Here is a 19,545-nt window from a genome sequence, read left to right as displayed (position 1 = left end):
CTGACAGTGTTAAGTAAGTTAAGTTGCATGCTATTTTTCACACCTGGGTGGTGGGTTAGGTGCATATTTTCCTTATGCAAAATGCATCTTTGCTTTCCTTTCAGTGCTCAGCTCATGGCCCATCTTTGTGTTGCTTAAACACATGGTAGCAGTGGAGGTGGAGACTGGCACTTTTCAATACTATACCAGGGATGTAAGATGACAAACAGGATTACTGGTAAGAGACTGCTTCTCCCCCCTCCCCCTGACCACTATGGTGTGGTTCAGAATTATATAAGATTGTACCTGATCACACAGCAAGGGTCTGTATCCATGGATTCCATGGGAACTATGGCTACTGCTGTTTAGTGGCAAACATGAACACTTCTGCTGGAGTGTTGAATACCGTGATACAGTTCATGGGCAGTACTTTAACTTCCTTTTCTGTGACCCAGCTGTTTAACAGAGACAAGCAAGTTTTAGTTTTTGTTAGCATTTTATTCCCATGAATGATCAACTATGCTACTTCTAAGAATGTACTGGAAATGAACCACTGGCCTTTGAGTTGGACCCCAGCCATAAGGGCATAGCTAGTTTAGCAGGAAATTACATCAGTTTAATAGTTGGATTCATTTTAAATGCCTTGGAGGCACTTTAGTAGGAGAGATGAGGGTGTTTAAAAGTATCTGAGGAACAGCTAAGTAGGATGCTTTGTGTCCTCTCTAATCACTAAATACTTTAGACACTTCTGCTTTGGGAATATAACTCCCTCAAATGCAGAACATTCCTCTGTGTTAGTCTTGACCTCTGACACTATCTGCTAACCATTGAGCTTTTATGAAGGAAGCCTGAAGCAACTATCTATACTAGTCCCAGTGTTTCAATATCATCCTTTAAAAGACAAGAAAATGCATTTCTAATATGACAGTGGGGAAGGATCTAAAAGCAAGAATGGCTATCCTGTTTAACATTTTCATGAAATGTGATTTAAGCTAATGTTTTAAGCCACAAATCACCTACAATTAAATAATCTAGTTTACCAAAATTATAGTAATTTTATTAAGGCTATTTCATTTACTAGATGTGTTTTTTGATTCTTGGAAATCATGACTTAAGTTCAATTCAGCAATTATGATTAAGTGGTCTTACCTCCATCCCTGTATGAACATTTTAGGTTCTGCTTCAATGATTTCGACAGTTCAGAGTAGTAGTATTTTCCCCTTACTTTCCTCTTCCCTTGTTCATACATATTTGCATGATCTCCATGCAGCATCCCATAGTTCCATAATATATGGGGGCAGGACAGCATTCTGTTTAAATATGCTGTCCCTATCTCAGATTTGCCCAATTTGGGAGAACTGCATTAAATATAGTATTGTGTTTATTGGCACCCAGATGGTGTAAGAGAAGTTAAAATGTGTAACAGTAAGCTAAGCACCGCATGTTTGTAGAAGCATGTTGTTTAATATCAGCCACTACATTATTCAGTTTTAATTATATCAGGTTTCTTTGACCACTGCAAAATGTGTTTTCTGTGTTACAGCCTTAATGGACTATATTTTAAAAAATTACAATGAAGTGTACCAAAATACAGTATTTTGCATGCTTAATTTAAAGCAAGTATTATGACTACTTTAATTACAAAACTAACCAAGGGCAAAGGTTATCATCTGAGCACCATGACAGGAGCTTTAGCAGCTCAATTACAGTTAAAGTTCCTCTAGAAGCTTTTTAATATAGTGGATCATTTCTCTTGCAAACAAGCATGGAAAAATCCCTGCCAGAAGTCTGACTATGATCAAAAATTTCCATCACCAGTGTCCAAGATTTGTTTGTAAATTTTAGAAGGAAGGCAGTTGAGAACATGCATATAGAGCAAACATACAATATTCAGGCAGAGTAGGGAGAGAGCCAGTCTAAAGGGACATGAGAAGCTAGAACATGAATTATTGACAAATGGTGTTATACATTACAGGAATACAAAAACCTTGTAAAGAACACTGTAAATTTGATGTGTGGATTTTGTTTTCATTAACTGACTTATCATAAAAGCTCTGAAACTTTGGCTGGCTACTTTGAATCTGATCAGATTATCTGGCAACATGTATCACTAGTATTTGTTAGTCTCTAAGGTGCCACAAGTACTCCTGTTCTTTTTAGTATTTATGTGTGTGTGTATGTATATTATTATAGAAACTTGCCTTTCAAAGTATATTTTAAACTTTAATTCTAAATTATTAGAATACCATCTAGAGGCTCCAACCAAGATCAGAGATCCCAATGTGCTGTGCTTAGATATAGTAAGAGACAATCCCTACCAATTGAGGAGGAATGGAAAGTTTCTTACCTGATAATTTTCTTTCTCCTAGCAACAATTCTGATACATATGGGCTATTCCTTTCCTGTCTGCAGTTTCTGGAGGTGATTCAAAGTTGCAGCACACCCTATGCTAGCTATGACCCCTTCCACTACTTGCTACCAGATGATTCATTCCAAAGCAGTGAAAAAACTCTTAGAAAATGATTAGCAACAGTAATACTAACTACATACAGTAGGCCACTGCCTATGTGATAAAAATAAAATGCTGCCCCATGGCTGTGAAGCCATTCAGGCCGGATACAATTGTAGCCCAGAGTCTTTCCCACAATTCTAGCATACATGAGAAGTAGCAAGCAGTGAACAGGTGTAGGGAGGGATAAAAAAAAATGAACATAAGTTCTGGAAAAAATGAACAGTAAGGTGGCAAAAACTGTAGACAATACAAAATTACTCAAGATAGTGAAGTCCAAAACTGACTGCAAAGAGTCACAAAGGGTTCTCACTAAATGGGAAGAGACTGTCTAGGAAGGAGTACGGCAGAAAGGGATCTAAGGGTTATAGTGGACCACAAGCTAAATATGAGTCAACAGTGTGATGCTGTTGCAAAAAAACCATAATGCTGGGATACATTAACAGGTGTGTTGTGAGCAAGACACAAGAAGTCATTCCTCCGCTCTACTCTGCGCTAGTTAGGCCTCAACTGGAGTATTGTGTCCAGTTCTGGGCACCACATTTCAAGAAAAGATGTGGAGAAATTGGAGAGGATACAGAGAAGAGCAACAGGAATGATTAAAGGTCTAGAGAACATGACCTATGAAGGAAGGCTGAAAGAATTGGGTTTGTTTAGTTTGGAAAAGAGAAGACAGAGGGGACATGATAGCAGTTTTCAGGTATCTAAAAGGGTGTCATAAGGAGGAGGGAGAAAACTTGTTCATCTTAGCCTCTAAGGATAGAATAAGAAGCAATCGGCTTAAACTGCAGCAAGGGAGGTTTAGGTTGGACATTAGGAAAAAGTTCTTAACTGTCATGGTGGTTAAACACTGGAATAAATTGCCTAGGGAGGTTGTGGAATCTCCGTCTCTGGAGATATTTAAGACTAGGTTAGATAAATGTCTGTCAGGGATGGTCTAGACAGTATTTGGTCCTGCCGTGAGGGCAGGGGACTGGACTCGATGACCTCTCAAGGTCCCTTCTTCCAGTCCTAGAATCTATGAATGAATCTATGAATCTGCTCAATGTGTAATAGCAGTAGAAAAAAGCTAACAATGTTAGGAACCATTAGGAAAGGAATAGATAGTAAAACAGAAAATATCTTAATACCACTATATAAATCACCCACACTTTGAATACTATGTGCAGTTCTGGTAACCCTATCTCAAAAATATTTATTAGAATTGGAAAAGGTACAGACAATGGCAACAAAAATTGGGGGCATGGAAGATTAAAGAATGGGACTATTCATTTCCGAAGACAGTCAACTAAGTGTGTGTAGGGGGGTATGATAGAGGTCTATAAAATCATGAATGGTGTGGAAAAAGTGAATAGGGAAATGTTATTTACACCTTCACATAACTTAATCAAGTAGCCCCTATTTCTTGTATTCACAGGCAGCAGATTTAAAACAAACATAAGGAAGTACTTCTTCACACAATGCAGAGTCAACTTTTGGAACTCATTGCCAGGGGATGTTGTGAAGGCCAAAAGTATAACTGGGGTCAAAAAAAGAATTAGATAAGTTCATGGAGGATAGGTCCATCAGTGGTTCTTAGCCAAGATGGTCAGGGATGCAACCCCTTGTTCTAAATGTTCCTAAACCTCCACTTTCCAGAAGCTGGGAATGGACAACAAAGGATGGATCACTTGAAATTGCCGTTTTGTTCATTTCCTCGAATCTGGCACAGGATACTGGATTAGATGGACCACAGTTATGACCCAGTGGCCATTATTTTCTTGAGATATCAGGAAGGCACACACACACCCCTTTTTGAACTGCTGAAATGGCAAAGTTATGTTACCACCTGCAGCATCTTCCTAGCAAAGAGGCCTTGGTGGAAACAGGAAGTCCGTCATATAGCGTATGACAGTGGTGTTAGCCAAATGACCATGCGACTGCTCTGCAGATTTCTGCAGTGGAAGCACAAACGCTTTTGGCCCATGAGGTTGCCAGGGATCATGCACCTTGACTCCTTCTTGAATAGGTGCACTGGATAGCTTGCATGCCTCAACAGTGCATAGTCTGTTTCATCTAGTAAGGGGTAGCTTGGATACTGTAAGCCCTTAGCACCTCAAGATGAAAGGAAATGAACAGGGAGCCGTTTTGGATTCTGTATGTTTGTTATAAGTTTTCAGTGCTCTTCTGACATCTAGAGTGTGCCACTGCTTCTTGGTTGGGGCTCTGGTGCTGGACAGAATGAAGGCAGTCAGAAGCTCAAGGGGATGGGTGGTTAAGGCTTTCAACATCAGTGATAGGTCACACTTAGGGAAGATCTGCAATCTGGCCAGTCTGATTGCTCTGAGAAATCTGGATACCTGAGCATTCTGACAAGGAGTCAGAGGATCCTGCAAATAGTACACTTCTGAGGACAGATATTTGGCATGCTATAGTTCTGGGCTGAAGGCCCTTATCCGCATCTTCCTGATGGAAGTCTGGAGTGGTCAGAATCCCAGGAGCCCTTGGATCTGTGATGCGCGCTTTGCACAACAAACTGAACTTGGTCCCCATGGAGGAGTAGGTTTTTTGCATGAAAATTTTCCTGGAGGAGAGCAAAGTCCTGATCACATTGAAAGATAGGCCAAGTGTAGCTAATGCTTTCCTTTCAGTAGCCAGGCTGTCACTTGAAGACTATCTGCATCTGACCGAGGAGTGAGACTTGGGAAAATAATGTCTGGTCTTGTCAGAAGCTAAAATTGTGCTTCCAGATTCAGTTTTTTATCAGATCAGAAAACCACTCTCTCCTTGGTCGATATGGAATTACCACTGTCACCCTTGCTTCTTCTCACATTATCTTTTGGACCATCTTCCCTAGGAAAGGGAAGGCGGGAGGGATGCAGCAATATCTGTGCAATAGAGCATCTGTCCTTATGGACTTGGTGTCTGCTTCCCAAATGAAGAATTTTGATTGTTTTTCATTCTTGTGATTGGCAAAGAGGTCAACTGAGGGGAGACAATGTCTGAAAGACCAGAATGAAGACTTCCTGGTTCAAGCATAATTTTGAATAGTTGACTTTGCATCTACAGAGCCAGCCTGCCATTTGGTTTATCTCTCTTTTCACATGTATTGTCTTTAGGAAGTGAGAGTCTTGTCTGCCCATTCCATTGTCTCCATCGCTTCTGCATGTAGAGCTACCTTCCTTGTACCCACTTTTTGGTTATGTATGCAACCAAGGGGCCATGTTGCATAGCTGGACCAAGATGCCTTCTAGGGAGCTCTGGAATCTCAGTAGAGATAGTTTGATAATTGTGAGCTCCAAGAGCTTGGAGCTATGGTTCTTGCCCTGGAGCTCCAGCTACCTTACATCATTCTGGGTCCCAAGAAGGGCTCACCCTCCCTTCAGACAGGTGTCTGTTGTGAGAACCTGCAGGACTAGAAGGCATATGGGAAGACCCCTGCTGACATTCTCTGGGACTGTCCATCATCTTAGGGGATTCAGCACATGGTTGGGAACCAGTACCTGGTCTTGCATTTGCTCCCGGGAATGGTCCCATACTCCCAGAGTAGAGGCCTGGAGACACCTGATATGTGACCTCTCCCATGTGTGAAATCAGCAGGCCCAGTTTTTAGAGATACTGAGCTATGGTTGCCCTCATGGATTTGTCCAGCATGGATATCAGATCCTGGATTTTCTGGAATCTGTCTAGTGATGGGTAGATATATCACCAAAGTATCTACCTCTACTACAAGGTGAATGAAGTTTATGAAGGGTAATCAAGGAGCTTTTCCTAGAGTTATTGCAAAGCCATGTGCTTGGAGGCAATCCAGAGTCTGGTTGTGGCACTGCATACTGTGGCCTGTGAGCTGTGCCCTGTTGTGACTACCACCAGCTAGTTAAGGCTTGGGGTATGATAGGTGGGTCAGAAAGAAAGATTGTGTTGATTTGGAGGAAAATTCATCTTAGTTTTCTTGGAAGCTTCTACTCCAGATTTTTCTGCCCTGGTATTAGTAGCAACCAATGGATTGCTGTGCTGGGTTTAACAGAGAATTGAGGCCTCTCTGCAGTCTCAGCTATTGATTTCTCTAATGTTTCCCTCAATAGTTCCTCACCCATAAGTTTGGATGCACTAGATATCCAGAGAGGCTGAATGATTACTATTCATAGGTGTAACATGACATCATTGTAGCCACCAAGTTAGAATCCATTACTTGTCACAAATCACATCAATGGTTTCACCAAGACAAGGCCCAAGACATCTCACTTCAAGCAAGGGTCATATTCCTAGATATGTGTACCCCAAAGAAAGCTTTCCCACTAAGTATATGGGAAAAAACAAAAAAAAACAAAAAAAAAACTTTGTTCTGAACAGATATTGCTGAGGCTTTGAAATTGCTGTGCAGTGAATCGTCACTCTTGGAAAGAAGTCCCCTTCTGAAGGTATGACTGTCTTTCACCGGTGGAGCTACTGTTGCACTAACCTTAGGCTCCCAAAAATATATAAACAAAGAAATTCCATACAACATTTTAATTTAACATTTGGTTTAATCAGGTTGTTGCATGTGTGATACGTCTTTCCCTGGCTGCATACAGGAAGAGATAGTATACAATTCAGCCTCATCTGGAGACCACATAACAGATGACTCAACTGTGAAAGTAGCTTGTTAACGCTCCCCAGGAGCCTGAAAGGCCACCTGCTTGTTTCCCCAGGCTGGCTAAAACCCACAGTAGGAGTAACTTACTATTACTTGGAGCTTTACTCAGGAAATCAGGATCATTTTGAACATGGAAAGGGATTTATCATTCATCCCTCTGTAATCTCATGAAGGTGCAGCTCCATGGGGAGGGAATCCTCATGAGCCTCCGTTCTGATCACAGGCTGCTTGAAGTGCACAAGGCTTTAGAGTGGAGTCAGCAGGTGGAGGGAGGGCGGGGGGTGACAGAGCTCCTTTCCCTGGCAGCCCAAGAGTTTATGATTGATTATCAAGAGGCACAATTCCCATTCTTCTGCTGCCTCAAATCTTACCCCTTTCCCTGGCATAGCAACAGTCTTTGGACTACAGGCCAGACAAACTCAATTTTCATTAGGCTGCAGTATCACAGGCTTTTATGCATGCCCAGACATGCTACAGGGTGAGGGTGGGGTGGTGACTGCTGAGAAAGACACTCTGAAGGAAATAAACCCTTGCAACTCAGGGCCAGAAGGCAAAGGTGAAGGGGTTTAACCCCTGATTTTCACCCCACTTGCTCATTAACAATAGTAATAACGGCCTCACAAAGGATGCACTTGCTTTTGCTTTTTTGGGACCCGGACTCTCCAGGTTTTGCAGGAAGCCCAGATGTGCAAGATCAGATGTGCAATAATTAACCAAGGTTTTATTGTTTAACAAATGCTTCTGAGGAGCCTCAATCCCGCACACTTTAATTACAATGAGAATATTTGATTTCAGAAAGGCACTAGAAAGAATGAAACTATATTGTTGATCTCACTACAGCATTTGGTATAATTTCAAAAACTCAAAAATTGTATAATCTACCCACCTAAATAAATCCATGTTGATTTTAAGAGTGGCTATGGAAGATTCATTAATGGTAAGACCTCAGCACAGGAAATTATAAAGCGAGGAAACGTAAATTTCAGGGCTAGGACTACTTTTGTTCTCTATTAATCTAGAGGGAGATGCAAAGTTAAGCCATGAATACATTTTTCCAGCACCACTAGAATCTGAGGGTCAGCAAATACAGAATACAACCAAACTGCAAAATAAGAGTAAGAATAGTGGGCTGCATGCTGTGAAAGTTACTAGTGACCCCCCCTTAACAGAGCAGCCTTTATGTCAACCAGCGGCCATTAGGGGGAAGCAGACACTTCAAGTACACAGTAGCCTGAACTTTTCAACGGTTTTCCCTTCAAGGCCTTAAGGTAGTTGGAGCTGGTCCCAAGCCGGTTTTCACTGACCAGATAGCAAAAGCACGGGTCTGACCACCACCAATCAAATGTTAACACTGCAAGGACCTTTGTCTGAATGTGTATAAAGGATCTGTAAAATGTGTGTAAGACAGAGTTTTTGTACCAAGGTGCAAAGCTCTCCTTTCTTCTGCAGAATAAAGCAACTCTTCCTTATCCCTGTCTGGCTGTTATTGGCTCTCAGCTAGGTGGACCCGATATTTCGGTAACAATGCAACAGTATTAATTTTAAAACAAATGGATGTAGCATGATGCAAATAAGAAAGGATTTAAATTTAGCAAATTATGACAGAATAGTGGCTTTCCAAACTAGTTTGCTGAGTGTGTTACCACACATAACAGGCAGCATGGGAGAAAGTGCAAGGGTGCTTGTGGGAAAAGTAAAAAACATGCTATCAAGTACTGGCATAGCAGAGAAGGCAGAACAACATAAGGCATAAAAATGGGTAAGTAGGGAGGAGAAGAGATGTGAAGAGCTTGAATGGTAATATCAAGAAACTTGAACTTGAGATGGTGAAAGGGGGACCCAGTGGTGGGACTCAAAAGAGGTGACAAAATAATGTGCCCGGAAGATATTTTAGCAGCAATGTTTTAAAAGGACGTGAGTTGGGAGCAAAATCCATGTTAGGAAAGCCCGAGATGAGGCGACTGTAGAAGTCAAAGTGAAGATGAGAACCTAGACAAGGTTTTAGGTGTGCATAAAGCAAAAAGGCAGGATCGTGAAGACACTGCAAGAAGAAGCCTGGATGTCTGGGGCTTGAGAGTGCGTGGAATTGAAGATATCACACAGTTTTATTTGGGAAAAGTACAATGCTTGGTGTGGACAGAAAAGCATAGCTATTAGAATGCAGTTTGGACAACTTGGCATCAGATCCATCAACATCTTAGTTCCAATAGTAGCTACTGTGCAAGCCACTGCAAAAGCAGTGAACTTGCATTTTCTACTGGCAAGCATGTCTTCAACAGCAAGATGTATTTATAGGGAAGTATATTACAGATTTCATAGTAGAGAGAAACAACTGAGTCAACTATCCAAAGCCGCCACCCCACCCCCCCCAAAACAAATTGTCATTGTAATTGTTTTCTGTTGAATTACAGAAGGCAGGCAGTGGGTATGTTTGTATTATCTGAAAAATCTTTTAACTCACATTATTTCAAAAATTAAGAAAGAGGATAACGTAATGATCTCAACCTCTGGTTTGAAATACCTAGGCTTTTTGGAAACATTGGTTGAAATCCTAACAGGAGAGAATCAGCCGTTTCATTCTTTAGTGGTAGATAAAGGAGTTTCCTGCAGTTCACTGTATGTGGAAGTCTTTTAGATAAGGTCTTATGACACAGGTCCTAACTCCTCTGCATAGGCAATGAAGAGCTCAATACCTTTTTTGGGGGTGGGTTGGGGGAGGGGCATGTAAAAGTAGGGATTTCTCAAAGTTGTTGGCCCAAGTTTTCACCCCCCAGACTGTCGAACAATGTAAAGTACAGCATTTGGAAGCTGCTGTTAGATGTAGTGGCATTTCAGTGGCATTGCCAGTGTATAGTTTGTAAAGAGGTTATACATTAAAGTTCTTTACAATTAGTAGACATTAAAAAACCGTAAAACATTTTGCATAAAATAATATTGTCCAGAATTTCACATGGTGCTTTACATTTTGTCCAATCTCATACAGAAGTAGTAAAGCATCCCTTTTTGGCTTATAGCATCGATTATTAATATAACAATTCTTTATGCACAATGTAAACAGAAAATGAGGATTTGGGATGTTTTGTTTTTAAATCCCTTTACTGTAGTAGAAATGGAGGATTTGTAACTTGATGATTTCCTTTCTAGAGCTGACCATTTCACTCTTCTGTGAGTCTAGGGCTGTGTCTATAAATACTGAAGTCAGTTTAAAGTTGTCCATGGGGCTATGGACGTTTTTCCGTAACTGGTGTTCTTCGGGATGTGTTGCTCATGTCCACTCAACTTAGGTGCGTGTGCTCACCATATGCACCGGTGCCAGAAGTTTTTCCCTCAGCAGTATCCATAGGAGGACTGGCTCTGGCTCCCCCTGGAGTGGTGTGCATATGCCACAGCATATAGGCCACCACCAGACCCCTCCACCCTCAGTTCCTTCTGGCTAGAAACTCTGACAGTGGGGAGGGAGGGCGGGTTGTGGAATGGACATGAGCAACACATCTCTAAGAACACCAGTTACAGAAAAAAAATAACTAACTGTCTTTTCTTGTTCAAGTGATTGCTCATGTCCATTCAACATAGGTGACTCCAAGCAGTGCCCATGGAGGAGGGTAAGGAGTTCACGGACATGAAGATTGCAACACAGCTCTGCTGAACCAAGCATTGTACTTGGCCTCCTGAGTGATGGCATAGTGGGCCGTGAATGCGTGCATGGAGGACCACGTTGCAGCTTTACAGATGTCCGGGATCGGAATGTGTGCCAAGCGGCCGCCGAGGATGCCTGCGCTCTAGTCAAGTGGGCTCTAATGATCGGCAGTGGCGGGGTCCCTGCCAGCTCGTAAAAAGCCCTTATGGCAAGAGGTGATCCAGTTAGAAATCCTCTGCGTGAACACCAGGAGGCCCTTCATCCTATCAGCTTTAGAGATGAAAAGCTGATTCGATCTATGGAAAGGCTTTGTCCGATCTAGGTAGAAAGCCAGGGTCCTTCTTATGTCCAAAGCATGGAGGTCTCTCTCTTCACTAGCCTCATGGGGCTTAGGGCAGAAGACCAGAAGGAAGAGGTCCTGGCACATGTGGAAAGCAGACACCACCTTGGGAAGGAAAGCCGGGTGGGGCCAGAGCTGGACCTTGTCCTTATAGAAGACCGAGTACAGCGGTTCTGAGGTCAGGACACGCAGCACGGAAACTCGCCTTGCCGATGTCACTGCCACCAGGAAAGCTATCTTCCATGATCGGTGAGATAGGGAGTGCGAGGCCAACGGCTCAAAGGGTGGGCCTGTGAGCCTAGACAGAACCAAGTTGAGATCCCACTGAGGGACCAAACTTGAGGAAAAAGTCTCTCGAGACCTCTGAGGAACCTGACCGTCACTTCATGGGAGAACACTGTCTGCCCCTGGACGGGCAGATTAAAGGCGGAGTTGGCCGCCAGATGCACCTTGATAGAGGAGTGTGCCAGGCCCCTGGTTCCTCAAATTAAGCAGGTAGTCTAAGATTGACTGAACCAAAGAATGCAAAGGGGAGATGCCCCGTTCGGTTACCCAGTGGGAAAACTTCATCCACTTTGCCAGGTAGGTCTGTCTAATGGAGGGTTTTCTACTTCCCAGGAGGACCTGCTGGACCCCCTCCGAACAGGTCCATTCCTCAGGGTTCAGCCACGCAGTATCCACAACGCAAGCTGGAGAGACGTGAGGATGGGGTGCAAGAGGTGACTGTGGTCCTGTGACAGCAGGTATGGTCAGTCTGGCAGGGGCCATGGGGGGACTGCTGCCAAGCTCAACAGCATGCCAAACCAATGTTGGCGCGGCCATCCTGGAGTGATCATGATAACCCGCATCTTGTCCCTCTTGATTTTCGCTAGGATCTTGCTGATGAGCAGAATCAGAGGGAACACGTACATCAGGCTTTCTGCCCACGGCAGGAGGAAGGCATTGGAGAGGGAGCCCTTGCCCAGACCCTATCTGGAGCAGAACTTGTGGCACTTCATGTTCTGCCTGGTGGCAAACAAATCCTCTTGGGGAGATCCCCACCTCTGGAAGGTCATGCTGGCTACCTGCAGGTGGTGCACCCACTCGTGGTGAGAGGAGAAGTCCCTGCTTCGATGATCTGCTAGCATGTTCCTGGCACCCGGAAGGTGACACGCTTCTAGATGGATTGCGTGGCTGATGCAGAATTCCCAGAGACGGAGTGCATCTTGGCAGAGGGCTGAGGATCGTTCTCCGCCTTGCCTGTTGATGTAGAACATCGAGGCTGTGTTGTCTATGAGGACTCTGACCACTTTACCCAACAGGTGAGGTAGGAAGACTTGCGCATGCACTGTGCACTACCCTGAGTTCTTTGACATTTATGTGTAGCGTCGATTCCCCTGGGGACCACATACCTTGGTTTGGAGGGTGCCGAGGTGCGCCCCCCAGCTGAGGTCTGAGGCATCCGAAACCAACTCAACTGAGTGAGGAGTGCTGATGAAGGAAACACCTTCCAGGATTTTCCCGGGGTCGGCCCACCATTGCAGCAAGGTAAGTACCATTGCAGGGATGGTAACCACCTTCTCAAGGTGGTCCCTGGACTGGGAGTAGACCGTTGCCAGCCATTGCTTCAGGCATCGGATATGTACACGCTGCCATGTGACCTAGTAGGTGCAGGCAAACTTGGACGTGGTCAGGGGAAATGCGGAGACTTCCATGATAAGGTCAGTCAGTCTCCTGAATCTCTCGAGTGGCAGGGATGCTCTGGCAGAGGTTGAGTCGAGCACCGCTCCGATGAAGTCTATCCTCTGTACTGGAACCAACGTGGATTTTTTGTCGTTCACCAACAGGCCGAGGCAAAGGTACATGGCCAGTAGCACCACATTCCCTTGGACCTGAAGTTGCCCTTGACAAGCCAGTCGTCAGGGACAGGTATATCTGGATACCCCCAACATCTGAGGTAAGCCACCACCATCCATGTGCACTTGGTAAATACCCGCGGTGCTGTCAGTAGGCCAAATGGAAGGACCGTGAACTGATGGTGGTTGAGACCTACTGTGAACCAGAGGAAGCATCTGCGTCCCTCGAAGATGGCAATGTGAAAGTACACATCTTTCAGACCGAGGGCGGCATACCAGTCTCCCAGATCCAGGGAGGGGATGATGGAGGCCAGGGAGACCATGCGTAACTTCATTTTCACTAAGGAGCAGTTCAAGCCTCATAGGTCTACTATGGGCCGCAGTCCACCCTTGGCTTTGGGGATTAAAAAGTATCGGGAATAGAATCCCTTGTTCTGTACTCCACAGGAACTACCTCCACTGCACCCAGCTGCAGTAGACCGTCTACCTCCTGCGTGAAAAGGTTCTCATGAGAAGGGTCCCTGAAGGGGGATGGGGAGATGGGTTGGGAAGGGGGGCAGGGGTAGAAAGTAACTGAAGAGTGTAACCCTGTGCCACCATATTGAGGACCCATCGGTTCGATGTTATAGACGCCCACACAGGGCGTAAGGAAGTAAGGTGATTGGTAAATAGAGGGGAGGAAGGATCTGGGGAACAGTCTGGTAGGTCACCCTCGGGTGTAACCTCAAAACAGGCGTTTGCCTGTCTGCTTACTGCGGGTTGAGCCGGACTAGGATGTAGATGGGGGTTGGTGGCCAGGGCGCCTCTTGTAGCCCCTGGATTTTTTGGTGGGGAAGCTCCTGGCAAGGGCAGCTCCCCTGGCTATGAGGTTGCTACAGCTTAAACTGCTTGCAGGAAGGGCCGGGGACGTACAGGCACAGTGTTTTCAGGATCGTGCGGGAATCTTTCAAGCCATTGAGTTTATTGTCCGTCTGTTCTGCCTGTCAAAAGGGAGGTGTTGCATTGACTGCTGAGCCTCTGAGGAAAGACCAGAGAGGAGCAGCCAACCAGATGGCTGATGCTATGGTATGGGTAGTGGTGTCCACCGCGTCTGACGCTGCCTAGAGAGCTGCTCTGGCTGCAGTCGAGCTGTCATCCAGGATCACCCGGAACTCCTTCCTAGAAGCCTCAGGAAGGGCGCTCTCCAACTTGGTCATGGCCTGCCACATATTAAAATCATAGCAGCCTAGTAGGGCCTGATGGTTGGCCACCGGCCACTGTTGACTGGAGGATGAATAAACTTTATGCCCACACAAGTCTAGTCTCCTTGAGTCTTCACTCTTAGGAGTAGCCCCAGATTGACCTGGTCTCTCCCTGTAGTTGACTGGCTCTACCACTAAGGAATTGGGAGCAGGATGGGTATAAACGAATTCATGACCCTTGAATGGCATGAAGTACTTGCACTCTGCCCTCTTGGAGATTGGAGGCAAGGAGGAGTGGGTTTGCCAGAGGGTCTTTGTAATCTTTGCAACCCCCTTATGTAGGTGCAAAGCTACCCTGGCCAGGGCTACGGGGCATAGAACATCAAAGAGCGAGTCCGCGGGCTCCTCTAACTCCTCCACCTGGAGGCCCAGCTTGGCAGTGACCCTCTAACAGCTCCTGATGTGCCTTAGTATCATCCTGGGGAACCAGTGGAAGGTTCTCCTGTCTGGTGATGACAAGGAGGAAGCCAGTACCAAGAGGTCCTCCACAAGCAGAGACGGTCCGGCGGCTTGCTCGCCCACTTCCTCCTGTGCCTGTGGGGTGCCTGCAGCTGGAGGGGGGCAGGAGAGGGAGGTAGCCCATCTCTCCAAAGCTCTGGATACCAAGCAGGAGGCCTGAGTGAATCCCCATTGGTTCCCTGGGTACCACTGTGCCAGCCACGGAGCCAGCTGTGGTGCTGTCAACGTAGGTATTGGAGCTTGTCCTGCAGCTAGGGACCCTCACACTGAACCTGATCTAGATCCGGAGTGGTAGCTCCCCTGTGACCAAGACTGGGCTGAGTAGTGGCTTTGTCCCACTCAGTACTGGCCACTCCTCCCGGAGTTGAATCTGGCTGACCTCGAAGAGTGCCTGGACCGGCGGATCTGCAATGGCCCCGGGCCAGCGATCTACACCTCACGCTTAATGTGGAGTGGGACCGGGAACCAGAGCGGGCTTGGTGTCATAAAGATGCAGCTACATGCAGTGATGCCACCCTGGGGGATTGTCCCTTGACCTGTCCCTGGAGTGGTACCAGTGCTGTGGAGATTCTGGGCGCCAACTCCGAAACTCCTGCTGCAGGGCACATGCCTCCAGATGTCTGCACCTGGTTATCGGCGAGCCACACCTTGAGCCTATCATTGTCAGACACATGTCGGCTGCAAGAGGGCGATCGTTGGCCAGACCTCCCCTGCAAAGGGAAGTGTTGCCATAGAGGTGGAGATTGTGGTGGACCAACCACAGGTTTACACCATGACCAGGGCCCCGCAGGGGCCAGAGTGGGCAGCACCAGGAGGGACAATCTCTCGTGCCACTTGGAGGGTCTCTAGCGTGGATGATACCTGGGACCAGAGGCTCTGACAATATGTCCTGAATCAGAACGCCTTTGCCTGGTAGATTGATGGTCCCCATACTGGAAGCAGTAGTGGAGAACTCTCTTTCTGTGGCTCTTAAAAGTTTCTTTGCATACGAAGCACCTCTTGGCTTTCAGTTTGGCCTACTCTGCTCTGGTGGAGGAAAGGAGTGAAGAAATTGAGGAAAGAAGCTCAAAACTCAATTTGCAGTAAACAGGAATTTTGAGTGCACAGGGCTTAAGGATCAGACCCACAGTGGACTAATTTTTTATTTTAATTTTTTTCTACAATGGAAAGTCATTGCAAAATGAGATCCTCAACAAGCGATCTTTTTCCTTAAATAATTTTAGGCTCAGAATTTACTGGGACTTAAAGAGTGTTTCTTTAAATAAATTGCCATAACTTACATTCAAAATACTACACATGCTATGGACAACCTCCTTTTATAATTGGCTGGGGTTTTATGTTAATTGCCAACCAAGTATTTAAACAATTGACATAAACATTTCATTATTCTACACAGACTGAAACCTGCAAATATTGGTATTGATCCTCCTCTAGTGTACAAATAGACAGATTAATATCTTTTAAAATGTGGAGAGATTAATTTTTCCCAACACTTGAATAATATTCTTATTTGCTATTTCATGCAAACTTAAATTAGCTCTTGAGGGATTTAGGAGAACTCAGAATTGGTTGTAAGGCCTTAAGATTATTCTCTTTTTTAAATGTGAAAAATATGCATGTATTCTGCACAAAGAGTTAACTGACAAAAGTACTATTATCATCTTAAAAGCTTGTATTCCACTCAGTATGGCCAAACTTACTTCCTACTTTTATAGGAAGCAAGCCATGCCTAGTGTAGGTTGTGTGTGAGAAGTAATACATATTTAAATGAAATTCTGGTTCCACTGAAGTCAATAGCAAAATTTCCGTTGACATCACTGGGCTAGGATTTCATCTCAAGAATTTTGTGGAAGTTCAATATTCTAGAACAAAAGCATCCAACAGCCAATTTGATGTATATTTGTGGTCTAAATGGCATATTCAGATCCTGAAGAATCTGGGATTTTTTTTTAATCTTGTTTCTAAACAATTACAAAGATATCGTTGAAAATATGAACTAGAACCAGTGTCAAAGGGTGCATCTGAGTCTGCAGACAGCTTGAAACAATGAATTTAAAAGGTGAGTTCCCCCATTCCCAATTAATTTTTTTGTACAGTTATCTCTATAGACATTTGAAATGTCAAGCTTAAGTGCTTCACTGTTGATCATTTTAGTTGACAAAATGGGGAAGAGGAAGAGAATAAAGCCTGGAGGGAAGAACAGAGTTGTTGCAGAAAGTGAAATGCAGAGGGAATAAAAAAAAGAAGACAAAGAGAAACAGAGAAAAGATGGGGAAAGAAGAGAAACACAAGAAAGGAAGAGCATGGGTCGTAAAGGTGAAGTTAGTATTGTCTGATTTAGTAGAAAAATTAAGGTATTGAGTAAATAATAACTGAAAGTTTAGGTAATACATCATGACCATTTACCTCTGATCTTTGTACAAATCTCCCACTGACATCAGTGGGATCTGATCACTGTGGATTCCTAAATTTATAACCCAGCCAAGGGAAAAATGGATTTTGACTCTCTTCCTCCAATTAATTTGACACTCTGGTTCTAAAACATGTAAAGAAACAAACAATTCCACAGAAGCAAAAAGAATTTAACATTGTTTTACCCCCTATCCCCTGCAATGGGCAAGAAAGGAATTTTTAACAGTAATAATAACATAAAAATAAACAGTTATACAAAAATCAAGTATTTATTTATGAAGATTAGAAATAATGTACAAATTAACTTTCACTTAGTGCTAAAATAATTTGATTTTTAAATTATTCCAACTGAGATTGCTATTACTCAGGGTTTGAAAATCCATCTGTCTCCAAAAGGGTAACTGAAAATTATAAGTTTCATTTGATCTGTAATATTTGACCTGTTGTACACACAGACTAGTAACACTTTCTAGTCATTGTCTCGGGGGGGGGGGGGGGGGGGAGGGGAGGGGAAACACACACCTTATTTTGCCAGTATGGTGCTCCCTCTGACAGAGGAACAGAGTACAGGGAAAATCTAGGTTTATATTGTCCTGGGAAATCACACAACAAATCATCAGTGTCAAAATGACAACAGTAACACTATATTTAAGTGTTTAACATAGATAAATTATCCCATTTTGTTTTTCTCTGTGTGGCAGGAGGGGGAAAAAAAGAGCAGCCTTAACTTCTGCACAGCTTTATAGTTAGAGAAGGTAGCAAAATTTGAAGTATTAATGTCTCTGCTAGAAAGATTATGGCAGAAACTCTCCGGTTCCAAATGAATTCCATTACTCCTTTGAAAAAACAAAAACAAAAAATTTTTTTTTCAGTGATGTGATAAAGACCAGTTTGCCTCAAGTTGCAAAAACTATTAAGATAGTTTAGGTGACACTGGTTAAAAAGTGACAAATTGAAACTTCAACATGCTACCAGTTTTATTCTAAAAAATGTGAAATATTCAAACTTGGGCCACTGATACAATGTGATTATTTAAATACAGTCTAACTGGTCTACTGAAAATGAAATACAATCTTTGGTAGGGATAAACAGAATTATTTTTAGTGTGTCAGTGAAGAGCTAGAAGCAGGTATTTTCAAAACATGGTAATCCTTTTAACTCCTTACACCTAACAGCCAACAGTTAATATGGCAAGGCCTCTATTACATGATAAATCTATCTTGATTTAAAAAAACAAACATCTTCTGGGCCATCCTCTGTATACTTTGGTTGAAATTTTTAAGATAAAGTGTAATTTCTGCAGCAGGTAACTTTAAAAATGAGGACACAAAAGGAAATACATAAACATATCATCTGAAATATAGGCATGTTTTTCCATCTTCATGTAATCAGCATGCTTTACTTATGTCTCCCACTTCCCTGCTCCTTATTCAATTACATTTTCCATTGTAACTCGCAATTCTGCTGTACAGAATCCAGACACCTACATATCACACTTCCTGAGTCAGATTTATTCATCATTATCTGTAGAGAGGGGGAAAAAAAGACAAATTTAGCAGATTCAATAAAACTTAATAAGATAAATAGTTAAGTAAGCAACCATATATGATAAAAATTCTATTACAAAATAAGATTGAAATGAACTTTATTTTTTTTTTTTAAAACAGATTTCAAAACAGCACTGAAAGCACTATGCATACAAGCCTGTAAAGCAAAAAACATTACATCTTTACTGGACTAATAAACTTCTTAAGATTCTTGCATTCTATATGGCCTGTTCAACTTAAGCTGTTATCACAATGAAATCCTTTCACTACTAAGAAAGGAGAGATTATTCACCCTGTGTAGTAACTGGAGTTCTTCAAGATGTATGTCCCTATGGGTATTGCACTTCAAATGTGCACATGCCCTTGCACCTTTGATAGGAAATTTTTGGTAGTAGTGCCCATTAAGCCAACCCATGTGCCCTTCACATCCTTGTGCCCCCAAACCAAGGATATGAAGTGTTGCATGGGCAAACCGGCCTCAGTTCCTTCTCTATCACAAAGCTCCACTAGGGATGATATGAATCAAAGGGGAAGGAGGAGGGGTAGTGGACCACCACTTGGCGGACACATCTTGAAGAACTTTAGTTATTGCACAAGGTAAGTAATTGCTCCTTCTTCTATTACATCCCTATGGGTGCTCCACTTCAGGTGACTCCAGTACAGTACCTCCCTAAGGAACTCTGCCCCAAAGCTCTCTCCTCATGTCCAGGTTTCAGCCCTGCAGATTTCAGCAACTGGGACATATTTGAGAAGCTACGGATGTAGACTGTCATCTTGTAGAATGAGCTATCACTCTAGGGGAAGGTTGAGCATCAGCCAACTCATACCAGGTAATATAAATATAACCAGAGATCCATCTTGAGAGCCTCTGCATGGAGACTGGGGATCACTGAAATCTGTCTGCAATTGACACAAAAAACCTAGGAGATTTTTCTAAAGTGTCTGGTTCTATCCAGGTAAAAGGCTAACAG

General features: G+C 43.6%; 1 protein-coding gene across 4 annotated transcripts in view; it reads right to left on the bottom strand.

Annotated features, from left to right (window-relative positions):
* Window positions 1–15,756: 15,756 nt before the first annotated feature.
* NEK1 (NIMA related kinase 1) overlaps window positions 15,757–19,545 on the bottom strand; it is a 128,829-nt gene continuing 125,040 nt past the window's right edge. For all 4 annotated transcript variants that reach the window (XM_054030468.1, XM_054030469.1, XM_054030470.1 and 1 more), the window contains one exon: window positions 15,757–18,551. In XM_054030468.1, coding sequence (XP_053886443.1) covers window positions 18,538–18,551 — 14 coding nt within the window. In that variant the 3' untranslated portion in view covers window positions 15,757–18,537. The remainder of the gene's footprint in view (window positions 18,552–19,545) is intronic.

Source organism: Malaclemys terrapin, chromosome 5 (genome assembly GCF_027887155.1).
Source record: "Malaclemys terrapin pileata isolate rMalTer1 chromosome 5, rMalTer1.hap1, whole genome shotgun sequence".
Taxonomy (NCBI): domain Eukaryota; kingdom Metazoa; phylum Chordata; order Testudines; family Emydidae; genus Malaclemys; species Malaclemys terrapin.
This window is presented reverse-complemented; position numbering and strand designations above follow the sequence as displayed.